Source organism: Musca vetustissima, unplaced genomic scaffold (assembly GCF_032173495.1).
Source record: "Musca vetustissima isolate MV318-11 ecotype Yass unplaced genomic scaffold, APGP_CSIRO_Mvet_v1 utg704, whole genome shotgun sequence".
NCBI lineage: Eukaryota > Metazoa > Arthropoda > Insecta > Diptera > Muscidae > Musca > Musca vetustissima.
The window spans coordinates 1473430-1499714 of record NW_026876336.1 but is presented as its reverse complement, the minus strand read 5'-3'; the positions used below and the strand labels follow the sequence as shown (position 1 = coordinate 1499714).

The following is a 26285-nucleotide window of genomic DNA, read 5'->3' as shown; positions in this document are numbered from 1 at the left end:
TGCTGATAAATACGCCAGATTTGGCAGACAAAATGATTTCATAGAAACCCTAATGTAGGAAACTATTGTCGTGCATATTATCGCCTTATTGTGAATAAGCCGATGGGGCCTAAGGTTGGACATTATTTCTGCAGTAAGTGCAACATCCGCAAATCAGACAGCAGATATTTTGTTATTCTTAACTTTAGACTTGTATTATTTTCGTTTGTTTGTGTTGTTGTTGTTGCTGTTATGGTTGAATCATCCCAGTGTTGGTGGTTGGTTACTCTGTTTGTATTTCCTCACAAAATAAGAATGTGAGCGGTTCCAGTCGTAGCAGAAGCAGCAGCATCCTCTTCATCATTGCCATAATTTTCCAAGAGCTTCATAAACATAACATCTAGCGAACGGGCGATCGAACAACGTCCAGTGTGAGTATATGTTCTGTGTGGATCAACAACATTACCAGGCCAGACCAGACCAAAACAACAACATCAACAATTATGCCATAAACTCTCAGCATGGCCACGAAATGCCATCGTCTGCATTATACATTTTCTTATCGTCGTCATCATCATCATTATGAAGTTGTAGTCAGGAATGTGATGCACTACGCTACGTTGCTTAGTTTCTTTTTTTCTCAATGAGTCTTGTTTTGTGGAGTTTGGCAGAATGGGAAATACCCACGCTTTGGAGCAAAACCCAGAGGGGGAGGGCGGGTAACTCATGGACTATCATAAAAACGCCTCAGAATGTTTTACTTTTTCAAATCGATGACATCGCCAGAGAAGAAAATAACAGAACAGAACTTGTTTACATACACACTACACTCCACATGCCAGGAATTCTTCGTCAGGTTGTCCCCTCCGCCGTCCTTTTCATAAACACCGCCTATGACCACTTCATTGCTGGTATTTCTGTGTCTGTATTTTAATTCTCCACCAAACCACCAGTTTGGCTAAAAATCGGAGCTTAGTTTTGGTTAGCCAGCTAGAGAGGAGACCATGTCGCAGAATTCCGGATGACATGACGCTGTTGTTTACCGCCAGCCACAATACAGGTATTTTCGTATGCAGACAGTGTCTTCAATAAATGGACAAATCCAATCGTCGTCGACGTCGAACACTGACTGTGATTGTGTGAATGATGCCAACGACGACTGATTTCTTGCCAAGCCCCCACATCTACTCCTTCTTCCCCAAAACAAGTTAATGTTAAGAATAGGTCAGCAGAGAGTTTACGTTGAGAGCTGGAGTAGATGGCGTCTGAACCACAACGAAAACAAAAGCTCATTTCAACAACGTTGGCCTTCTTCGAATGTTCAATCAGTGGAGTCAACAACAACAGCACCATCACTCTGGCGCGGCTTTCTTTTTGCCGCCTGTGCGTGAGTGAGGTCCGATGAATATGACCGACCGGGTACCCGCTTGTGGATATGCCTGTACAAATAGACCTTAACAGCAATCTAAATTTCATACATAATTAAAAAAAAAAAAAACAAAGTGCCAAACTATATTCGAAATGCTTTTCCAGGAATTTGTCTTAAGTTTTATTTTCTTGTGGCGGTTTCTTCTCTTAATTCAGATTTGGTTTGGACGCTTTGTTGTGGCCTTTATTTCTGGTAAAACCAGACAACAAATAACAACGTATCATCTTTGGTTTTGTTCGTTATTGGTGGTTCGTTTCTGATTCGGACATTCAGGTTATGCATATGTGCGTATATTTGCTGGCTTTTTATGTCAGCTAGTCCTTGTGTGTGAAAATTTCTGAGCATGCAACAACAAGATAAACAAAATATTTTACGATTACATTATTTATGTGTTTTTTATGAATTCGGGAAAGTATTGTATTTTTTTTTGGTGAAACAGAAATAATTTACATTGCATTTTCAGTGAGCGAACCTAGTTCGAAAATCGAAAATATATATATATATATATATATATATATGGAGCAATGCTAAACATTCCTACGGATGTATGTATATATTTAATAAAAATCATATATAATAAAAAAAAAACGGACAAAAAACTGTCATCAACTATAACTGGTCAAAAATAAAAAATACTTTCTATGGAAGTGGATCTCCATACGAAAGATCGCGGTAATAAAAGAACAACAAGGCTAAAAAAACAAAACAAAAACACATGCAACGTCATTGCAATTGAAAAGAAGAGCAAAGGAAACAAATATAAAACCACCATGCCATATATACATATTTTGCATAAACAACAACAACAACTACTCGTCGGGTACTCCGAATAATAACTCGAGTACAAAGTGCATTGGACAACAACAAGTAGGGGAGGTGGCAGGCAATGTGCATTGGTGGGGGCAAAATAACTCTCTCTCTCTCTCAAAATTGCTTGTACTAAAATTCTAAATATTTATACCAGTGCTGTGTTGCACTTAAAAAATATAATTTTTGTTTTGGTACGTTTATGTCCTGTTACGCTTGTTACAAAATTAAAAATAACGTCTAATTACTCTCTCAACAACAACAACAACCACAAGTGCTGTGTTGCACTTTCAGCCTGTTGCTCGTACAACAACAACAACAACACAGAGTGAGAGAGAAAGGCCGACCGACAGTGAGAGAGAACGAGGAAGGGAGAGAGAAAACATATGTAATGCAGCCAACACACGGGGAAGGCACAGTTTGTACTGCAAGTACAAATAACAAAAAAAAAAGAAAACAACAACAACACGAATTCCTTTTTACCACAGCGCCATGCTGCAGCACTTTATAACCCCACATCGCTACAACAACATGAATTGGTTGGGAAAACAAAAACAACCATTAAATCTGACAAACTTAACAGCATCGACATGCGAATCGAGACTCTGAGAGTTTTTCAAAACAACAACAACAACGATATTAAAAATACATATAAAAATAGCAAGCAAGTCCCACAATCAAGCATTGAGGCAGCCAGCCATTGAGAACAAACGCCCATTATCAACATCCATGCAAACCGAACAGAATTTATGAATGAAAATTTGTTGGTGCATTTTGTTGATTCTCCTCTTTGCCGTTTGTTGTTGTTGTTTTTTTTTGCTTTTTGACTCTCGACTGCGCAAATATTTTGTAGTATTTCTTTTCAGTGGGGAAATGGAGGTGTACCATCTCTGCATGCTCCCGAATAAGGGCAGTTGCATTTGCACTTAATCGTAGCAAGAACAAAACTTAATGGACATTATTCAACATACATATTATGTTTTACATACATATGTATTATGTATATAATGGCATATAAAGTGATATACACATATGTACGAAGTGCGCTTCAATGTTGTGTTTTAACATTTTAATTGTACATTTTAGAGTACTAATTCGAACACTCGAGTAGGTGAGTAGTGCCAGTAGCCTCGTTCTATGGCTATATAACTTGTAACATTTTCATTATATGAAAGAAGGAATTCCACATATATTGATTAAAAATACACACACGCACATCGGAGTCATCGTGTATGTCGTCAATTTGGCGATCGCAGCATGCCAAAACCGAAATAAACGAATAAACTATCATCGGCTGAATAAAAAGATTAAATATTTGTTTCTATTTTTGCAAGTACTTTCGTAGGTGTTTGATTAAAATAATAACAAGAATAATAAATATGAATGTGTGGCAAAGTTATTTATGATTTCAATTCAATTGCGTATATGTATTTATGGTGGCATATTGAGAACTTTTAATCAAGAAACACTATGATTGATTTAAAAGAGAAAGAAAATATATACGTACATACTATAAAGGCATTCCCATCCCATCGAACCGTTTTTAAAATTGACATATTTTTTGTTCTTTTTGTAAATATAACTCACCGTATTTGTTGATAGCGTGACATATTGAAGATTTTTGTAGAAATTCTATTTTGTATTGTGGTTTTTTTCAATAGAAAAGTATTAAGTTTGCACAGGAAAACTCCGCCTTAATTTAAGAAGTGGAGTTACCTTTTTTTCTTTTAGAAACAGTCGTTTTGTTACGATTTTATTTGAAATAAATACATAAAATAATACTTGAAAATTTGGCACTTTGTAAATATTTCAGCTCCGTTTCCTTCCGTTTCTCGTTTTTTTCCAGCTTCTTCTCTTGTTTTTGAAGTTAAAAATTACTTATTTCTTGTTTTCACAACACTTGTTAAGAATGCTAACATTTATTTTGTTTATCTCTTAGCACATTCGTATTTTATTTGATTAATTTGTTGCTCTTCATGGCCACGTTGTTCTCTTCGGAGATTTTATATTAATAGTAGGAAAAGAGTGCAAAAGAACATAGTTATCAATTTTATTGGAAAAGACAGAAGACAATAATTGTCTTTAGTAATTATGAATATTTTGACTGATTTTGAATTGGCTGCATGTTTATTGGAGATATGTCTGGTCTTAATGCGTGTTAATTGAACTGAGAGGTGTATTTCAAAAATGAATGGAATGGTGCACCACAAACCACAATTTTAACTATTGTTTCCTTCCTTCCGTCCTAACAAACAGTCCATCACTATCATCATTACTTCCGTCAATTAGAATTCATTTTTAATTGCCGTTATTGCAAAATTATCTCATTTCTCTACACCACGAAGGGGAGGTGATTGACTAGCAGTTGTCATCGAACACAGATCGCCAGCAACAACAACACCGCCACCACCACCAACGATGCCATCACACTATCGCTGGCATAATTGTGTCGTCGTTGTCGTTGACGGCGTCGCATTTGTGGTCACAATTTAACATTGTAGCGTAAATACTGTCATTATACAATAATATAGAATAATGAAAAAAAAGAGAGGCGAAACCGCTAAATTGATTAACACTGGTGACAGAGGAGTCTAGGCATCAGTAGCAGCAACAAAGCCAACAACAAACATTAACAAATGTGTACACAACGGCCAAAGCACTTAATAATATTAAAAAATAAACTAAAAAATAAACTAAATGGAATAAAGCTCATACATGGATACCCACAGCTCACACAATACCAATGCATTAGACGCGCTTGGCGAACAGAACGGAAAGAACGAATAAGCAAAAAAACAAAATTAACGTACCAAATGTGGTAAAGTCGCGATAGACAGACGGCAACGACTGTTGTAGACAAAGTAAAGTAGGTCAACGATTACAGTGTCTTAGGCGCGCATAGAGCAAAAACGATACAAAAACAAACAAGCAGAATAGCAAAAATATGTTCGAAAAGGCGAAAAAAGAATAAAAAATAACAACTACAAATAGTATGGAACAATCAAAAGAGGCGACAAGGTACAAAGAGAGAGAGAGAGAGGGTGTGAGAGAAAATTCAAGAAATTGACAATAACTTTTTGAAACAATTTTCTCAGAGATACAGAGGTGTGACCACGGCAGATATTGCATTGCGGACCTCCTGATGCCTAAAGATTCCATTGAAATACAGCTACTATTCATATTCTAAAAATCTAAATTAATATGTTCAATTTTTATTGTGTTTAGAGAATAGTTTATTTAATAGCTTCCAATTTGGAATAGCTTCATCAACATAGAACTATCAACCTAAACTATCAGGATTTGACCATAACTCGTTAAAAACATGACAATACAAAATTGTAAGTTTTCAGTATTCTATAGATTTTTCAGTAATCAGCAGTAAAAGGTTTGTAACAGGTGGCGTGGTGTAGCTCCTAAAATGTTACAGATGATTCATTACTTCCGCTTAACGATAAGAAACGAATATTTTAGGCTTTTTTTATAGAAACGTCTTATATTATATTGAAGTGTTGGCCGCACCAAGCATTTGTGGTCTAGGCATTGCCCCGTCACTTTTTTCCCTCCAAATAACAAAGTTATGCAAACAACAATTGAAATCAAACAGAAAAAAATCGAGGAATAAAGACGCCAGTCAGTCAGCTCCACTGTACCCAACTACGTCGCCACCACCACCCACTTACCTACCACCATCCATCCATCCCGTCACTAACTAATCAAATACAAATAAACCACAGCAACGACCGACAAAACAAATCGTCGGAGACCAAAAATTAAAAAAAAACGAGAATAACTGAAAAAAGAGTGAAAAAAGTAACAAAACACAAACACGAAAAGAAGAAACGATGACTTTAACGATTGCAACTATGTGTGGTGTGTGTGTGGTGCTGTTGTTGTTCTTGTTGCTGCTGCTAGTGCCAGTGATGTTGTCGGCGTTTGTCGTGTTGTTGTGTTTATAGTACGTAGAATAGAATACAGTGACGACAATGACGATTACGTTGTAGGCGCGTTACACTACACCAATCGGCAAATCCTTATTATGTTGCAAGCGCTCAACTAGTTGGCAACATTTAGTTTTGTTTATTTCACTTTATTAATATGAAAATGTTGTTGTTGTTGTTGATGTCGTTATTTATTCATTTTATTTTCTAATTTCATTAAACAAGTCATTGTCATCTGCGTTGTTGTGCGTCTATTTGTTTTTTTTTTAATATAGTTCGGCGGCCTATTGAGTGCGGTTGTGCGTGTGTGGGTATGTTTTTTTTGTTTTTTTCTAACGGAACCAATGACATTCACTTAAATGTGCCGCGTCGTCTAACCCCGCTTCCAATGTTTCCGTGGGCGAGCGTGCGAGCGAACGAACGAATGAACGACGTATGAGGACGACGACGAACCACCAGCCAGAGGCAAATGATTTACAACAATATGTGCAAATAAATACGTAATAACTTTGTAAGTATTCTCTTTTTTTAATATTTTGTAAATTACTTAGAATCACTTTGTTTGCTCGAAGAATTCCATGCAAAATAATTATTTTCTTTATTTTTTATTATAAAAATCAACAATATTTTTCTTTGCAATAGTATTTCTTCTTTCTTGGAAATTGTTATTCTTTTTCTTATTTGTTATTCTTCTTCACAGGAGAAGCAACGAAGTGACTGTATGTCGACTTGTTAACGGAAAAATGAATCAACCGCAAAACGTGACGTACTAAACTAAACTGAATTGTTCAGTTGTGCTCTTTGGCAGTGCTACCGACCGACCACATATCCCACCAGAGAACAGCCACACGAAGGCGCACCAAAATTGTGTGTACATTTTTGTGGTCGGAAAAAATTATTGATGAATTTAAGTTTTTTTATTATATTAATTAAAAGCATTATTGAACATGTTTGTATATGAATAACAAATTGTATATGTCACGAAAATCAAATAAAGTTTATAAATTAGCATATACTGAGATAATAATCATATTATAATATTAAATATCAATATTAAATATTACGATAATTATCAAATATTTAATTCTTTAAAAAAACAGGAATTGTTCTGTTGTTTTTAAACATACAAAACGCATTTTGAATAATGAAATAAAAATCCAAAATATACTGAACACTTTTATCCCTAAGTGTTATTTCGCACGCCGTCGTGCGCGCACCCTAGCATGCACCATAACAATGCGTGTGAGTAGGCAGCTACTTTAAAGTATACTGATGGGCACCTATGACCGGGAACAACAGCAGCAGAAGCAACCATCAGCAAGAGCAGGCCGGTTTATACGATTAGACCGGATAGTTTGTTGCTCCTTCCATAGTTGGAACTTGGCACAGATACTAAAGGAAATAAAATAATGAACATTTGGCCAACGTAAAAAAGCCAATTCGAAGAGACGTAAGTTAATTTAAATAAATATATTAAGCCCCTTTTTATGCATAAAGTGTACGAAATCGTACAAATTAACGTAAAAAGTCAAAACGCATCACTGAATGGGCTATTCTCGCCAATGTAGTTCTCTTTAGTTTTTGTTGCTCATAATTTCTCTTATTTTGTTATTTTGATAACTGCTGCCCACACATGAAGAGTATTTGCGTGCTAAAGTCTGTTGGGCTCTCTCACACGTTCTCTTTGTTTGTATTGTTTTTTTTTTTTTTTTTTAACAGACATGAGATTGAGTACAATTGTAATTTTCTCCACAACATCTTCATGGTTAGGTTCCAATAGTATTTAAATTAAATATGCAAAATTCGTAAATATGTTACAAGTCATTGTAAATTTTACAATGTTAAAGAAGGATTTTGTTATGCCATTGCATTGTGAAACGAACACAAAGCGCCGAATGACAATTTCAAAAGACGGGAAATTGGCTTCCCCTGTTGTTACACTATAAAATTCGATCATAGGTAAAACAGTTATAGTAATAGTTTTGGGCTATGTATGTTTATTTGTTTGACAATAAATGTTTTATTAGCAAATAGCTATATGTATGTATATCAAAACACCCATCTCTGACTTTCTATGTGAGAGATAATTTTGTTAATTCATTTGCAATGCTACTCTCTCTTCCTGTCAAAAGTCTTAACAAAGTGATTTCTTATTGGTTAGATAATAATAATATTTAATTAATCAGCCAGCAACTAAATTTTTACTAAGCCAAATAAAATAAAAAGTCCATGTGTGGAAATACAAATACATATATGAATAAGGCACATATAAGTTATGTCTTATTCGAAATAATTGTCAGCATAAATAAATGATATATTGGTGTATATTTCACTTCCTATCGACATTCCATATAAATTCCTTGTTTTTATTTTCAGATATCTGCAACGGGTCGCAAATACCAACAAACAAAATGTGTTAAATATATCAAAAGTGTGTAATGAAGTCAAGAATAAAAGAATCATGCTGGCTCCCCCACAGACTACATAAAGTTCCGGTACTGATGTTTGGCAGTGACAACATGTAAGTTAGATAGTATTTACCATTATTGGTGTGTTCCAGAACTGCAAGAATCTACTAATGTTTACTATTTTTTTCGATATCATCAAAGTGAACATTTTTACATTATGGCAGGTCTTGGAACAGACATGTTTTTATATAGCTTCATATTGAAATATATTACAACAATTTAATGAAATGTAAACAAAAACATGGGTTTAGGTAAATTAAAGTATGTTTCGCTGATTGTCACTATTTACCTTGCCAAAATCGATTTTTTGTTAGTGCTGACTTTCAATAGAACACTCAGTCATTCTGAATAGAATTTCGATTTTAACTATGGCTTCATCTTCCTATAATTTCAATCTACAATGTATTTTGTATTAACTGTACTCGTCACAAAAAATAATGGTTTTGAATCCTAGATTAATTGTCAATATAATCCATCCTGCCTAGTTCTCCGAGACGCAGGACAGAAAGACGATACCGATTTAACAAGTATGTCGGTCTGATAGACATGTTGTTGTTGGATTTCAGCAGAAATTGGTAGATGCTCGACAACCGATCATAAAATAATGTTGTCAGCGTAAAATTACAATATTTTGCATATCTTCTCACACAGTTGTAGCAGTGAGTACGAGTGTGTGTACGTTCTACTGACATAATTCCAACAGAAAACAGTACGTGGCAAATAAATGAATTTGAAGAAAAAGAAAAAAAAAACAATGTGCGCGATTCTAAATCGAATGTCAAAACTCCATTGCAACGACAAGTAGTAGTTAATCGCCATGGATATTTATTAGCATCTATTTCAATTATTTGGAAGTTACTGTAGTAGTTAATATGTATATGCACCTACATACATATGTATGTATGTAAAATTTGCAAACATTTCTGTTTGCTATTTGCCTATCCAATACACATTTCGTTTCGTTTTGTTTATTCTTTTCATTTCCACATTACTCGAGTTTTTGTTTTTCATTGGAAAATGTGTAAAATGAGAAAAACATTGCCACACACATACCGGGTGGCGAACAAGAACAACAACAGCAACAAATAGAAATAAAAATATCCATTCTTATGGTGAACAGCGACGTGTTATGCTGGAGGGGCCAGGGGTGATGGTAAACGAATGTGTGTCACGGCACGTCATTTGCCACAACAAGTTGTCAAATATTGAAAAATGTTTTCGTAAACACTTTCAAATGGAGAATAATTGCATTATTTATTCCCAGTCGGTGATCGATTGGAGAGAAGAGCTTCATTTGTGAATAATATGGCACTCAAACACACACACATTGTTGAGGCCTTAAAAGACAAATTGTTCCAGGACCTGTTACTATTCCTCTTTAAAATTTGCCAGTTCATTTGTACGGGAACAAACGTACCATGGGATTTGGACCCAAATGTATGGGGAGATTTCTTTCTTGTTTGAACTGTTCCGCAATAACTCTTTCAGAAGAAGCTACAGACGAATGAATTATTTCGCTTTTTAATTAAACGACAACATTACTCAATTCGCATATTTCGTTGTTATTCAAATAAATTGTCTTAATATGTATTCAATCGTCATAGGTAGGTGACATTGATTTTTGTGTCTAAAAAAAAAAAAAATAATAAAACAGGTGGTCGGAGGTCTCGTATAAAAAAGAAAAACTTGAAATCACGAAAAATACACAAATAAAACAGCTAAATTATTTCCAAAAACGTTTCAATTTCGGTGAGAAAAAACTATAAGCTATTCTCGGAAATATTTATGACTGCTGTTTATCTTGCCAATTCTTATCAATGATACAACAGCAAGCTGAGTTTTATTTCATTTTCTGTGAACAATAGTTGGAAATTGTCATTGAAAACAAAAATGCATCGGAGTAATGTACAGTATTTGCTCCATTTTTGCAACCGAAGTTGGTGTTATTCTATTTATTCAGAGAAATAATAATGTTACTAAATATCAGACGCTTTCTGCAAAATTCGAAACGAACGAATTCGAGGGACCTAACCATCCAAACTCCTTGGTTTTGAAAAATATGTAAAAGACTGATTTTATGGTTTTATACTTTTTGTTTTGATTCCCTGCAATATGAAGGAAGACTAAATCAAGATCACCCCATGTGTCACCTTGATTTATGAAAACCTTTTTATAAAATCAATAACAACCACTACGATTCGAGTTTCAAAAATGCAGCCGTTACTGTAACTGTTTCACATAGAAACCGGGGGGATATCAGTATGGTTTCAAATCTTTTTCAATGCTATTTAACATAAAACATTAATAAATAATCACAAAGAAAAAGAAATCAAATCAAATTTCTGCTTGTATGACAATAAAAAAAAATACCAAAGCGAAAATCCGCCGAATCAACAACAACAGCAACAAAACCAAATCTCAATGAATTATTGATATTCGAGGCGGAGAGTGCTAAATGCGTCAATAAAATCTAGATTTTTGGCCGTGGTTGACTGGTTATAGGCGATTATGGTCAACTGTGATTTTATGCGGTTAAGTCAGGCGGCTGCCTTGTTGGCTGGTTGTTTAGTTGTGCCGGTCGCACAAACACTCACATACACACATAACTAGGTTTTTGAATATAATTTCCGAAATAACAGAGAAAACAAAACCAGATTCGGCAAAATATCTAACATATGCAAAATAACATTGTCGAAACAAAAAAAAAAAAAAAAAATCAAGAACTGAATTAAAAAAAAAAATAAATAAATAATAAGCAAAGAATAACAACTATGCTGGCTGGCCGTAATTTAACGCTTAGGTAAACAAGCAAAATTCGGTCGCGTCCTTAGTGTTGCCATAGTTCTAGGAATACATTATTAATTGCGGTTAAAACTAACTAAGGAGGTAAATGAAAAAAAAACATCCCATTGGCCAATTTTTTGTAATTTTTTTAATTTCAATTTTCTTCTAATCGATATTGCTGAGAGTATTTGTTTTTATTATGTGGCAACACTGTTGCCGACTTAAATTTTCGACATTGGTTTTGCACACTCGCTCTCAAATCGTTTTCAAAATCCAACAAAACATATCTATCTCTTGCATCCAATACTTGCTTCTTATGTTGTCGATTGCGTTTTCTCCAATCACTCGAATGTTGTTTAGAAACTCACACTCTCCATCCAGTTGATGTTGTTGTTATTGTTGTTGGCGTTCTTTGAGGAGAAGAACAAACACCAACAAACATCTGCTGAAAACACAGATATCCAAGCACGTATGTTTGTGTGTGGTTCGCCCTCTCAATCGCAAATCGAGCTTGCTTCTTGTTTTCTCAGTTTCCGTCATTCCAAAGCCAAAGAGTAGAAGCCCAAAAAGTATTTGTTCCATATTTGTCATTGTTAGATAGTTGTTGCTGTTTGTGTTCATTGTCGAGTCTCGTCTATGAATGGCCGGTCTGTGACGATGCCATGTGGCGAAAAAGTTTTTTTTTTACCGATTTTTGGTAGTAATTATATTCTAAGGCTTTCTCAAGGACATTGGAGAGAGAGTTTCAGAGGAAACGACCGTTCCATGAAAAAGTACTTAATAATTATTAGAACAAATTACGATAAAATAATTTTTTAACATGCATCTCTCAGGGCTAGGACGTATTATTGGTAGGAGAGAATTATTAACGCTCACAATTAACGAAAAAATGTAACCAATTTTTTATTTCTGCCCTCATCCCCGAAAAAAAAAACATTTTGGTTATTCGTTATGTTTTCAATGCCATTTAGTATCAAATGTTATCCTTTCAATTCCTGGAATTTTCTAATGATGTGAACACAAAACGTATTCCATTACCTTGTCTGGCGGAATACCCTATAGCAGGCAATATTGGGAGTGGCAATTAGTTTGTCTTCCGTTCATATTTGAAAACCCTGTAACAGAAATTGATTTCTCACAACTAGAATAGCGAAGGATATCCCACAGAGTAGTATTATCCTTTCTGCCATGAGAGGAAATAACAATCTAGGCATGCATATATTAGTGTTGCTAATACAACAAAGTCCAAATTGTCCAATGGTGTCAGCTGAATTTTTGTTTTCAAACATAATTGACGGAATGTTTGTACGTATGTACGGTACGTACAATGTATTGAAAGTCAGGATATTTACATTGGGACTCTCACAACATATGCGGCGCAAGTGAGTTTAGCCGGCGAACCGAGCGAGTAATGCAATGATGATGTGTTCTTCGGTTTTCTCTTTTGTTGTTGACGTCGTTGTTGTTTGGACTGGGGAGGCATCGACAGAAGCCAAGAGTAGAGTGTAGGGCAGATGTTGTGTATTTAAGCGAATTCGTAATCCGGATACTTACGTCAACGGGGGCTATATATGTCTGGGTGTGTGTGTGCGTATGTTTGCCTGTGTGCTGGTTGCCATGTCTGTTCGAGGCATTTTTGTTGAAACACACACAAAGGAGCGCATGCGCACATTTTTGTTCTTTCCTTGCCAAGGTAAGACGACACAGTCGTCCCAAAACCGATAGTTGGTAACTGAACTAATGCGACCGAAAAAGGGATGAATGGTGTGGTGGCCTGTCTGGGTTTATTCTCAAGTCTTCTCTTCGTTGTTGTTGTTGAATGATTTTCTGTGTCAAGCGTTAATTTTTTCTAAATCAAATTAGATGGCGATTTGTTGTGGTTTCTGTTGTTTGTTGGGTTCGCCAAAGGAATGTTATGTGGAACGTTTACGGTACAGTTTATAAGTGTGCGCGGAGGTAGATGGCAAAATGAGAGAATTGAAAAAGTGTTACCAAGGTAATGGTTTCAGTATTCTACCTTCTTCTTTTGTCCATCTTCTACACCATCTACTTTGTTCCCTTCCTTTTCTTTCCGTTTCAAAGAAAGGCGGGAGTTTATTCTTTTTTTTCGTAGAAAATTTAGTTGTTAGATGGACCGTTTCCAACGTTGAAACGATGTTCGGTATAAAAAAATAATAAATGTAGGGGAATAAAGGACATCGAAAGACCATATTGTAATTCATTAAAATCTTCAAGATTTTTTTTAAATTAATTTACATTTGTATTAATTTAGTGATAACTTAAATAGTTTTATGTTATTATTAAAAAAGAAAATTATTCATTGCAAAAAATGTGAATTTTTGTACCATATCACTAAAATTTGCTACGATTTTAATTAAAAATGTATCTTCACACTCCAATTTTACAGTTAAACAATCCGAATTATAAAATATGCAATTACATAGTTGTGAAATGCAGTCCGAATTACCGGATAATGTGGATTATAGATGTCCGCGGAATATCGAGATTTTACTGTATTCATATTTTGAGGGAGAAAGTGTTGTGCATTACTGATTTTTTAAAAATAAAACACTTAGTAATACCGGAAAATTGACACATGGAATTATGGGTGGGAGATGGTCACTACGAGGTAGGTTTTGTTAAATAGTTTGAAGAGAACCCACGTTAAATACAGATTAGGTCTGCTGCTACATACTCCTTCCCCAGTAATAATATATACGACTATTTAATGATACGACTCCTTAATTCGAACGGCATACCGAACATAGTGTTACTCCAATTCTATCTGAGTTTTACCGGTCGAAATACTCATGTTAACATGGGTCAATATTCACATAAAAAATAATATGTGCTCCTCCAAAAGTATATCATTTTTGGCTATGGATAAAAATTTGTGGGCCCAGCAAGGATTTGAGGATTTTGTGTATTAGTTCTTGTGTTCATTTTCTATTTTATTTCATATTTAGGAGACAACATCTCGTTTTATATACACTCTGGAGGGAATCCTATAATAGTCATTCATATAGAGCTTACATTTCCACATTATATGTGTTGCTAACCATGCCAGGATCTGTAGGTAATTATTATCATTGGCCAGCATATGATGATCATGATCGAACAAACACAATCGAACCAAAAAAAAAAAAAAAACGCTATCATCAGTGGCAATTGAAACAAGGTGTAGTCATTGTTTCGTTAACATTTTAGGCCTAAAAATCGAATGCGACAGATGCTCTTTTTTCTGGCCAAAAACAAAATAAAAAAAACATAAATGTGTAATAAAAACACAACAACAACGGCACCATAACAGCGAACGGAGTAACAATACCAGCAAAAAAAAAAAAAAAATAAAATAAAAAACCGAAAAAGGCCATCAATAAAAAAAGGCTTTTTAACAAGCAACCCCTGTTCGCTTCTTTTCGGTTTCGAAATAAGCCAAACCAAAAAGAGTTACAAATTATTATCAAAAAGAAAGTTTTGTTTAAAACTATGGGTCAGTCGTTGTTGCTGTTGCTTTGTTTGGAACCCCAGCCTGCCAGCCAGCCAGCCAAGCCAAATCCATATAAACGGAACGGAAAGGAAATGATAAAACTTGCAGGATAACAGGAAAGAAATGGTGCTGGAGGATGAGGAGGAGTAGGAGAGAGAAGAAAGCATTTCTCATTTCACATTTCGCTGTAAAACAAATGTTCCTTTAATCAACAATAAATTACATTTATCCTTTATTTTCGGTTTCCCCCTGTTCGTATATTCCATTCTCGTTTCCATGACCGTAATATTGCGTTTGTTGTTGTTACTGTTGTTGTTGGTTATTTGGAACACTGATGATGGTTGGTCCTTTGGATGTGTGGCCAGAGTGAACCGCTATATGTTTGCAGTTGTTCTCAATTTCATTGAGGGAACTCTGTTCTGTGTCGCCCTCCTCTCCCACCCGAGTGCATGTAAAGAAACCGAACCAGAGTTACAAATTAGAACACTTGTACTATCTTTGGGCCAAGATCATCATTTGGCAACACAACAGCCGCAACAGAAGCAGCAACATTCTGCTGCCGAGCAACAGCCAAAATGGAAATGAAGTTCTTGGCCGACAAATGTGTTGTCGTCGGACGTTGAGCATTCGGGTGTTGAATTGAGCCAGCAAGCAAGTCAGTCCATTGACCCGTCTGTGAAAATATTGTGTCTGGCCGTGTCTCTCCTCTACCTTCCTACAACATTTTAAACAGCCAGCCAGCCAGCCAGTCGGTCTGACTGTCGGTATGTATGAATGAGTGGTTAGTTGTTTGCTTGTTTGTTTGGTTTACATAGCTTGGTTGGTATGTGTGCATGTAGTCGTTTTAACCTGGTTATGAAATAAACAACAATTGAATTGTTGCTTACACGCGGTTGTTCGGTTCTTATGTCCAATAAAATAAAATAAGCCAGAACACCGAATGCCAACTGGGCCAATGAAACATATTTGACGAAGCACAATGCGGCAACTAAAGGCATTAATGTCATTCTAGTGTAAACAGCATTTCGCAGCTATGCCACTAGAATTAGAAGCTTTCTATAAACATATTTGATACTGGACATCAGTTACTCCAAAAAATAGATTAAAGATTATTCATTTGTTGAATTAGATGTGGAGAGAGGTGTTAAGAGGTGGAATAATGAGGAATATTTTGAAGTCCATCTGGAGATTGATTATAATTTTTCAAGGTATATTGTAAGCCTATTAGATCTCTGTTTCCTACTTCTATTAGACTTTTAATAGTTAAAACTTCGTGAATATTTGATAGTTATTTTTGGAGGACTACCGGTTATATTTTCAATAATGTCCTAATAGTAGTCCCTCCGAGCTATTCGGATAATTTTATCTTCGTCTGTCCGAGCTATATACTTTAATTTAATATGGTTTGAATTTCTCCCAGAACAGATATTAAGCAAAGATATTGTTCATAATAATTTTTTTTCTAAGGCTATCAAAGCTAGTATGAGCAGTGTAAAGAAATTGACAATAGTTATTTCCCAAACTTATTTAAGAATTCAAAATATTCTTCTCTTATATTTTTCACAAGCTTTGAATATTTATTTTATTTGTTTTTAATCAGAAACCCACTTCCTTTTTTCCTCCTTCCGGCTACATCATAGTTCTTTCCAGATTTTACTCATACTCTTCTTAATCTAGCATCTTCTTCGGCGTCATTACCTTGATTAGATTGCCAGTGAGAATTTCACTTTGACGAATGTTGCACGATTGTCATGTGCTGAAAAGGATAAAGTCCTTGGCAAAAAATGCACACTCACATATACATGGACACATTGCTGGCAATGTTATCTTGTCAAAACTCGGAGCTAATCCTAAACATGTTTCTGTAGTTGTTGCTTGCTACCAGCCAAACAAATCCCTATTCTCCAGATTCCGTAAGACAACAAAAGACAAGATAGTTTCCTCTAAAAGGGGTGTGATCGTATTTTTTGGGTGGATTTTTTCTTTTTGTTTCGTTGATGGCAGGAAAAGATGAATGCTCATGGCCATACATCACATATTGGCGATAAAAATCTAAGAAATTTCTAAGCAGCCATGGCGATTAGATTTTTAAGGGAGGGAGTTGTGAGTGTGAGAGAACCCCTGAAAGGGAAACAACACTTGGCGACACTGAGGAATAGCCCCGAGGCCGAGGAAACTAGTTTCTCCCCTTCCGTTGGTGTGATTCCCCTCCTTGCTTTAATTACAAATTTCCCAATTTTGTTTTTGCTATTGGCTTTGGAGTTGCTTTTGAGTTGGATTTTTGTGAACATGAAGACGACACATGCTGCATGCACCGGCCTCACTTGATGTGCAAATGGGTGCGTGTGTGTGAGTGCTACCACATCGTTAGCAACTAATTTGTGCAAGGATCACACACAAGGATCAGGAACAAGGACTTTATGAATATTCAGTGGCTTCGGGCAGATACGAACAACACTAATGTATCAATTCCTTCACGTGCTTTGTGAGATTTCCGTGAAATTTTCCATGGTGTTGGTTCGCGTTCGTGTGTCTGTCGATTCCTTAGAATTGCCAAAAAATACAAAAAAGAACTAAATTGGAAACAATGAGGCAAGCTCAGCTACCACACGAAGTACAAATAACAGCCCTTCTGCAATCTTGTTCTTTCTTGGTTGTCCTTGTCTTTTCCTAAAGCTTGTTAAGCTGATGGGGAGACAGTCAGTCAGCCAGTCAGGCAGGCAGGCTGGGTGAGTGAATTAGTGAATGAGTGGGGTGGAAGGGAAATATGGGGTTTCCACAACACACAGATGAGAACCTTTAACCTTTTCCAGTAGATCTGTATCTCTGCCGTGAATGCTGTTGTGTGAATTTTTAGGGTTTACCAAAATGAGATTCGCAATCTTGGAGATTTGCTTTCCGCAACAGCTTATCAGCAGATATGCATCGTATTTTATTGTGTTCTTCTTTTTTAAGGATGTGAAGGAAGAAGAGGCTGACGGAGAGGTACCTACCTCTCATGTAGATGTGTTTGTGTGTCATTTTGGAATCACATCGATTATGTAACATAAATTAGTTGTATTTGTTGTAGATTTCAGTTTGATTGACATTCAAATTGTCAGGATTTGTTTTGATGCTGGCTGCTCCTGCTGCTGTATAATTTTGGTCGTTTTAATGCCGCTCATCAGCAAAGCTTTTGTTTGCCTTTGGATACAATTCGGATGACAGCAGGAAAGGTAGATTCATGCTTGATTGATGGTCGGATGGATGCATGTTTGGACTTGTATCGCATTGACATTGTTTATGGGTTTTTGATGAGGTGCTAATAGGCATAATTTAGGGGTTACCATGACTAAATTAAAAATGCATTTGCATTTTGCATCGCATTTAATTTTGTTATTGTTATTGTACTTTTTTTTTGATTTTGTGTCTGATGCAATTCTGACAGGTATTTTAATTTGTCTGTCAACGATTTGATGGTGGCAGTGCCAAAATTAAAGAAATTCAATTGAAATAACATATTTCCAAGTTTATTGTTGGGAGTTTATGCTTCCTAGGTGATGTTGATTTAGATAAATGAACTGAGTTTAGGTCGAAGAATATATACAGCACCACCCTTACAAGCAATACTTAGAAAGGCCTATCGACCTTTTTAAAGTTCTGCATTCGGTGGTCGTCTGATCAGTGACCACTGACCATATTAACAAAATTAATATGTTACTTGCTGGTGCTCTTTTATTTTTCGCAACTGTATGTTTATTTTTATTTTTCAACATAAATATGTATATTCCCTACTTCAAATAAGTTTCGGAAATTTTGAAGATTTCAAACATAAAAAGGAACCTTTTGAGTCCCCTTCGCCCGTTCCTACCCAGCTTTGTCGAGTTAGGAGAAATATGTCCGTAGTAGGGATCGTTGACATACAATAATATCCCGATATTAGTCAAATTTTTATGTCTAGAACAGTGTTGAACAGAACTAAATTGAGAGTAAGTGTGTGAGAGATATCCTCATCAAAAACGAATGATGAAAACAGAAAAAAGAGAATTCGTGTTTAATCATTATCGTACTATTTTGTGGTCTAAGTGGTCTAGAGGTAATATTCGAAAATCACTAAAATCTCCGAAGAGAAAACACCTTAATTGGTAGCAACAACCTGAACTATTTATGCATCTGCAAATATGAATTTGTTTGAAGGGTCAACTCTGGACCTCACACACAAATTAGTAAATATTTATTGCACGCTGCAGGATGTCTTTGCTGGATTTTGATTCTTAAGAAAACACACACATCAAACATGTCATGGCCTTTGTTGTTTTTGGGGTATTTTGGGGTTTCATTTTTCCACCGAAATAGGGTGAATCTTTAACGAGCCCTCAAGCTAAGAAAATATAACATTTGCTTGGCCAGCAATAACAACAACAAAAATGTCTACAAAATAAATACATTTTAACAATGTTTATTATTTGTGTGTCATATTCTTCTAAGCAACCAGCAACAATGACAAAAAAAAACAAAAACAAAGATCCGAAATTGCTGTTTACAACACTTGAAATTTGTTGCCGTTGCCGTATTTCAAAATCTCATTCACTAGCAGCTACAAAAAACAAGAACGAACGAACTTAAAAAGGATATGCATACACACATCTCGCTGTTCCTAACGAATTTGTTGGTCAAAGCAGAAATGGAATGATTAGAACGTGCGAAAGTGATTTCATTTGCATGTGAATCGACCAGAAACAAAAAGAAATACAAAAAGGTTGCTTCTTCCTACTAATGGAGTTTGTTTTATGGTCATTCGAGGGGGTTCCTTCGAAGCCAAACTGGAACTGGAACAAGCAACAACTGACAACACAGCAACAACAGCACAGTGGTATGAGGCTGTGTGCGTTTACTGCAGGACGAATCAAATGACAACTTTTTGCTGGCGAAATTTTTTTCAGACTACCACCGCCTGAGAGCCGAGCCAAGCCAAGCCGCTTGTATGTCATCGCAGCGTAGACACTTTACGTTCGACAATTCTTCCTTGACAAGCTGTAAGGCGTGATAAGCACAAATAGAAATGACGATGGGTTTTAATTGACCTCATTAAACCATAAAACCCAACAATAACTCAACTGGACTTAAATTTAGAAACAACGAACATCATAAGATAATTGAGATAGGCAAATAGATTAAGGAAGGCAACAGAGGCAATTCACTAAGCAGGGAAAAAAGAATGCGATACAAAAGAAACCAAATACATGGTCACACTACAAAAGCTACTGATTATAGTTGAAATGTTAAAGCCTAACTGCGGAAAATACTAGCTAGTTAGTAGCTGGCCAGGAACGGGTGTACGGAAAACATTCTCTTGGCCACCCACAACCATAAAGCATAATACTGCTGTAGGCAGGTTATCAAAACAAAAAAAAAAAAAAAAAACTAGAATCTAAGATGGGGAAAATGTCAAATCAAGTACCTTGAGGTGCCAGCACCTTCCATTTGCTGTCGATCTAAAGGTGGATCGAAAATTTGCTCACGATCCTCTTTTGATAGTTCCAAGTCGGCAAACTGATCCAATTCGGAAGCCATTTTTTCTGTTTGATTTGTTTTGGTTTCGGTTTTGTAGTGTTCTTTCAAATTAGCCAAAATTTATGTCCTTTTCGGAATGTTTGAATTTGTTTTTTGATTTGGATTTGGTTTTACTCTTGCGTTGTTTTCAATCGAAAAGAAGCGCCGTTGATTTAAAAATTTGTTATTTGGGCCACTTTCAAATCAATTTGAATTTTGAATTCTTTGTTTAATTTTTGGGTGAGTGAATGATTAGACTGGCTTTTTTAGTTTCTTTTCTTTTTGTAAATTTTCTTTTTTATTTTTGTTTTTTATGCCAACCTAAAATGAAAAGAAAAAAAACGATAAATATGAAAATAATAAAAAAAATCAATAATGTAGGCAAATAATAATAAACAATATAAACAACTTAAGATAAATAAAGGATACACTAAAGAATAAATTAAGAAAACGCTCATTAGGATGTCATAAACAAAACACTTTAGATTTGATTGTTTTGAACAATGTTTGTGGAAGAACGCATTTTTTGGAAATTATCTGGGAATTTGAAGAATTTGCAATCGATTTTCACATTCTGCCAACTTAATAACTAAAAGAAAATTACGAATTATGAAAAAAAATCAATTTATAGAAAATCTCCTCACATTTCCTTATTCACTTTGGGATCACCCTGTATCATTCCATTCTATTCCATTTCAAATGGTCCACTGTAAACGAACTGAAAGTATGTCATCGTTTCTCTTTCATTCATTCATTCGATGAATGAATGAAGTTCATAACTTCCGCAATACAGTTTCTCCCTCTCTCACAAAAGATTTTCAATGAAACTTTGAACTTATCTTCCTACACCACACCACCCCCCACCGTCGTCGTCCTAGGTTTGTCTTACATGAGGTGTAAAGTCATAGTCGTGGAGCATAGTAATGGAAAACGGCCAGAGCAACAACATTTATTAAGAAAATGCAAACAACTAAACTGTGTCTTCGGAGAAGGAAGAAGAAATATAGGAAGCAAGGCAACGCAAAAATGAATACTCTTTCGAAAAAAAAAACTAAAAAAATAAAGAAAAAATGTGATATGTTGGCATTTGAAAAGACAAACAGTACTGAAACAGCACACACAACACACACACGCACACACAAATTCTCATACTCCGCTAAACCAAAGTAAAGAATGAGGTGTATAGACAGACGATAGAATAATAAAAAACCTAAACAATAGAAAATGCTGAAAACATCGACGAAAGAGGATGAGGTGGAACAGAAGTGTGGAGGAAGAAGAAAACAAAAGTACAAAACAACGAATGAAATGAAGTCATTAAGAGCAAGAAGACTGGCAGTTGCCGCCTGACCCACCAACTAACCAACCAACCGGCTGCCTAATGGAATGAATGGCTGGCTAGCTGCTTGTAAAAAACGGTGTGAATTCCAAAAAAAAAAAAAAATATAGAGAGTTCCTTACAATTCTCAATGTTTATTTCAGAGAATATGAGTGACTGACAACAATCTATATGGCAATCATAATCAATGACAACAACACCAACAATGCCATGAACAGCTGGAGCCACCGCAACACATTGTACAAGTAGCGACAACGACGACGACGAATCACAGAAAATTCGTCGCGAGAGCCTTCACTAGGTTCTATGCGAGATGTGTTTTGGTAATGTGGAACAAATGAAACACAGTGTGGGTCAAAAGTGTTGTGGCGCTTTAAGGGGGACAAAAATTCCGTCAGTCAAGCTTAAGACTGAACCATGACAATACACTTCTAATACATATTGAAAACGGGGACCGTTTTGGTCTAGCTGTGGACCATTCAGAAGGATTTGTGGGGTGGAAGAACAACACAAAATGCAGTAGAAAAGCCCATGGGAATCATACAACCTTGTATATCGATGGTCTTTGGGGAGATAAAAGGAGCTGGGATATATGGATCGGGATAGATTTGTACCAAAATTTTGAATTTCAAAATGAAACCATTTTGTGAATTTACATCTATCAGAGTACCAAAATACGCCTCAGGATCTGAACTACTGTAGCTGTCTTAGAAGTACAGCGTGATGCATTTCAAAACCTAACAAGATGGATAAATCCCTCGTGTCGTATGCGACAATAAGAAACTAACCCACATCAACCAAGCCTCCTTTATTTCTATAAAAAGTGTCAAACGTTTTTGCCACAGCTGGATTATGGAATTATCTAACCTGGAGGCCAAAAAAATACCTTTTTGGGATTAATATTTAAATCGTATACATTGGCAATGGGAACAATGAGATTTTGCGTAGGTTTACAGCAGATTTTTTTTTTTTTAATTAAGATCTGGTTCTAATAATGAACGAAACTGTAAGAAGATTAGAGGGGTTTTCAGCATCATAGGAGTCCGTGTTTAAAATGTCTACCTCGAGTCAAAAAACGCTCAGTACTCTGTTCTGTGAATCTGCAATCCTGACATTGTCTTTGTAAATAACTTCATTTGAGGGGATTGATAGAAAAAAAAGAAAAATATAATACTGTCGGGAAGTAAGACTTTCGGTTTTGGATATCAATATCTTGAAAGATATTTTACTGAAAATCAGTTGAAATATGTAACAAGTAGATGTCAATGACCGATTGATCCCATATAAATCAAATAGAGCGAGGAGAGTTGATGGCCAGTGAAAACCGTTCTATAATTTCGGACTATAGACTATTGGTTTATTGCATACGTTTGAAGTCCGATTATTGAAATAAGTATAGGAAAAATTCCTGATAACCCATTTATTTCGATGAGACGTATGGGACCCCATTACATATATAATCTCCATAATTGATCTATTTGTTTTGTGATATAACCTTGTGATATAAATATATCTATGCATATTGAGAAATTTTTAGAAAAAGATGCGGAAGAAGGATTTACATCGAGATTTTAAGGCCTCTCAGAGCTCACATTCTCAAGAGATTTTGTTGTTTAAAGAAATCCCCTTTTACATTGTTGCACACTTTTGTCGCTTGCTGTAATCTAGCAACAACAACAACGGCATCAGCGAGTAAATAGAGTATACACACATACATACAAACAAAACATTTGAAGTTTTGTATATTTATATAAAAACAACAACAACAAATAAAAGAGAACAAAATAAAATAGAAAGAAACAAAAAAAAAACAATAACAAATTATATATTAGACAACAACAACATCAACAAAGAAAAATACTAAAACAAGGAATACATACATTTGTGTTCAAATAACAACACCAACTGCGGGAGAGAACGAAAGATACCAACAAATTTGTGATTTTTTTTCGAAATGAAATTTTTATTTTTTTTTCACTGTGTGTTGGTAAATTTTTAGTTAATTCTTTTTTTTTTGTTTCTTTAATTAATTCTTTAAATTATATTTTGTTGTATTGGAATCCAGGCAACAACAACAACAGAACTCTCACACACTAAAGTGAAAATCTATGTTTTTAGGGCAAATATTTTGTATAATTTTCGGTGATAGTTAATTTTTTTTTTGTTTGTTAATAATTCCACAGAAGTTTGGTATTTTTTAACGAAAACAGTTTTCTTGTTGGGTTCCGAAAAGAAGAGCAGTAGATTTTAAAGTGTTTTTTTTTTTGTTTTTTGAAAAAGTTATGATGTCAGCTTTTTGGGGTTTTCAACATTTTTTTTCACACATAGGTATATTTGACTTTTTTGTTTAAAGATATTTATTTATTGGACATATCTTTACACTTGGCAACTTCAATTTGTTTTACACAATTTCCAAATAAGCTTTCATGTGTTTTCGGTTTCAGAGTGACACACAATATTTGCAAAATTTTGTTAAATTTGAAGAAAAATTAAAACGATATTTTGTTAAACAATTTTCCCGTTTTATTATTTTTTTTTTTTTTTTTTTTGTTAGACAAATTTTGGCGGCTTTCCTGTGTGGCGGCGCGATTCGAGTGTTGTCACATCGGGCGGAGAATGATAATGACGACGATGATGATGTTGTTGATGATGAGAAGACGAAAACAGAATGATTTCCAACACCGAACTGGCTGTGGCGCTGAATGGAGGTAGGTTGAATTGGTTTTGGTTCGGATGGATAGCCGTTAGCCGTTTGCACACTCAGCAGATGATGATGAATGAACACAACACAACAGAAGAGGTGTTAAACAGAGAACAGAAAAACAAAAACGAAACGAAACAAATTCTTTGGTTGCTCACGGTTAGGAACGTATTTGAACACTGAGGTAGGAGAGTTACCAAAAGTTTGAAGGCAGCACCACAAAAGTAGTGTGAAACAAACACAGATACCAACACACACACGCACGCACGAACATACACACACTGCCAAAGAAAGCCGAAACTAAACTCACACAAATGCAAAGATATATTTTGCTGTTGATGCCGGTATTGAGCTGCAGCACAACGACGCATTTACACAGAGATAGCAGCAACGAGAACGAACGAAAGTCAGACGGACAGATAGACACACGGAGGAGGAATTACACTCAACAACAGCGGTGTGTGAACACAAGGTAAGGTAGCGATGGTCTGCTTCTTCTTCTTCAATAGAAACCATGGTTATATGGGCCATTTACAACAACACGCGGTATATGAGAATGTTGTGTGACGTACGTGTGTGTGTGTTCGTTTGACCAAACTATCGTCCAACAAATTGCCAAAAAGGAACAAATCGCTCGAAGAATAACAACAAACATATGGCGGACACCAAACCAAAAACCACGGCTGCTGGCAGCAAACACAAACATGTGCGGGCCCACCAAAGCTTCCTGCTCTGTCCTCTCTGTCGTATGGAGAGCAAAGCTCAGTTGCTGTCGACGTTCAAGCAGTGGTTCAACATAAACATGACAACACAACTCAACACTGAAAATTCCAGCAAATATGCAATGTTGCATTAGGATGTGTGACAGTGGATCCAACACACACACACACAACGGTAAGTGATATTGCCAATTTTTTGTTTTTTTTTCTGTTGTTGCTTCACCACCGGCAACACTAACGACATCTATGTACACTGGGGTTAAGCCCCTCTTTCCACCTACCACCAATTTTCATGTCTTTGTTACCATTATCACTCACTTGCCCGTTTGCACGCTCTTTCTCTCTCACACATTGAGTATATATATATATATATATGTATATCGCATGGACATTTGTTTGTATTGCTTGAGAAAGTGAGTCTAAGCAAGTGAGAGTATGCGTATGTGTGCGCGAGTGTGTCCTGTGTGCCTGTGTACGTCGCATGAGATTTTCTTGTTGCTTTGAGACTTTGGATTGATTACTCATTCGCAATTAAATTTATATGTATAATTAATTGTTTGTTATGAATAGTTTTTTTTTTTGAGGTCTATGATCTATAAATTGCCATGCAGAAAAAGTGAAACAAATAAATTTTCCTTTTAGAACGGTCATGGCAAAGAAAAAAACACATAAACGACGATGAACTTTATTATATATTTTTATTTTCCAAAACAAAGAGGGTTTAAAAAATCATTAGTTTGTTGATATGGGATATTTCTGTTAAAAATTAAAAAAACGTGCAAAAACATATATATATATATATATATATATATATATTAATTTTTAAATTTAATTTAAAATATTTCAATAATCAAATGTGTAATTTAAGGAGAATTTCATTTGCATTTGCAACTCGACTTGTCCTATTAGCAATACGAAATATTTTTAAACTAATATTTCAAATATTTATACACAAATAACATTTATCTGGATTCGACAGTATTTTCCATTGAGTTAAACTCAAAGATCCTTGAGCTTAAACGAACTGTGAATATCATTTTAATAGAATTGGAAATTAAGCTCACACAACTACAGGAACAAAATCCAGCACACGAACACA

The 26285-nt window shown here is 35.4% G+C and overlaps 1 protein-coding gene across 2 annotated transcripts in view; it reads right to left on the bottom strand.

Annotated features, from left to right (window-relative positions):
* Positions 1-26285, bottom strand: part of LOC133338861 (insulin-like growth factor 2 mRNA-binding protein 1) — a 123539-nt gene that overhangs the window by 4321 nt on the left and 92933 nt on the right. For both annotated transcript variants that reach the window (XM_061546981.1, XM_061546982.1), the window contains exon 2: positions 20336-20470. In XM_061546981.1, coding sequence (XP_061402965.1) covers positions 20336-20448 — 113 coding nt within the window. In that variant the 5' untranslated portion in view covers positions 20449-20470. The remainder of the gene's footprint in view (positions 1-20335; positions 20471-26285) is intronic.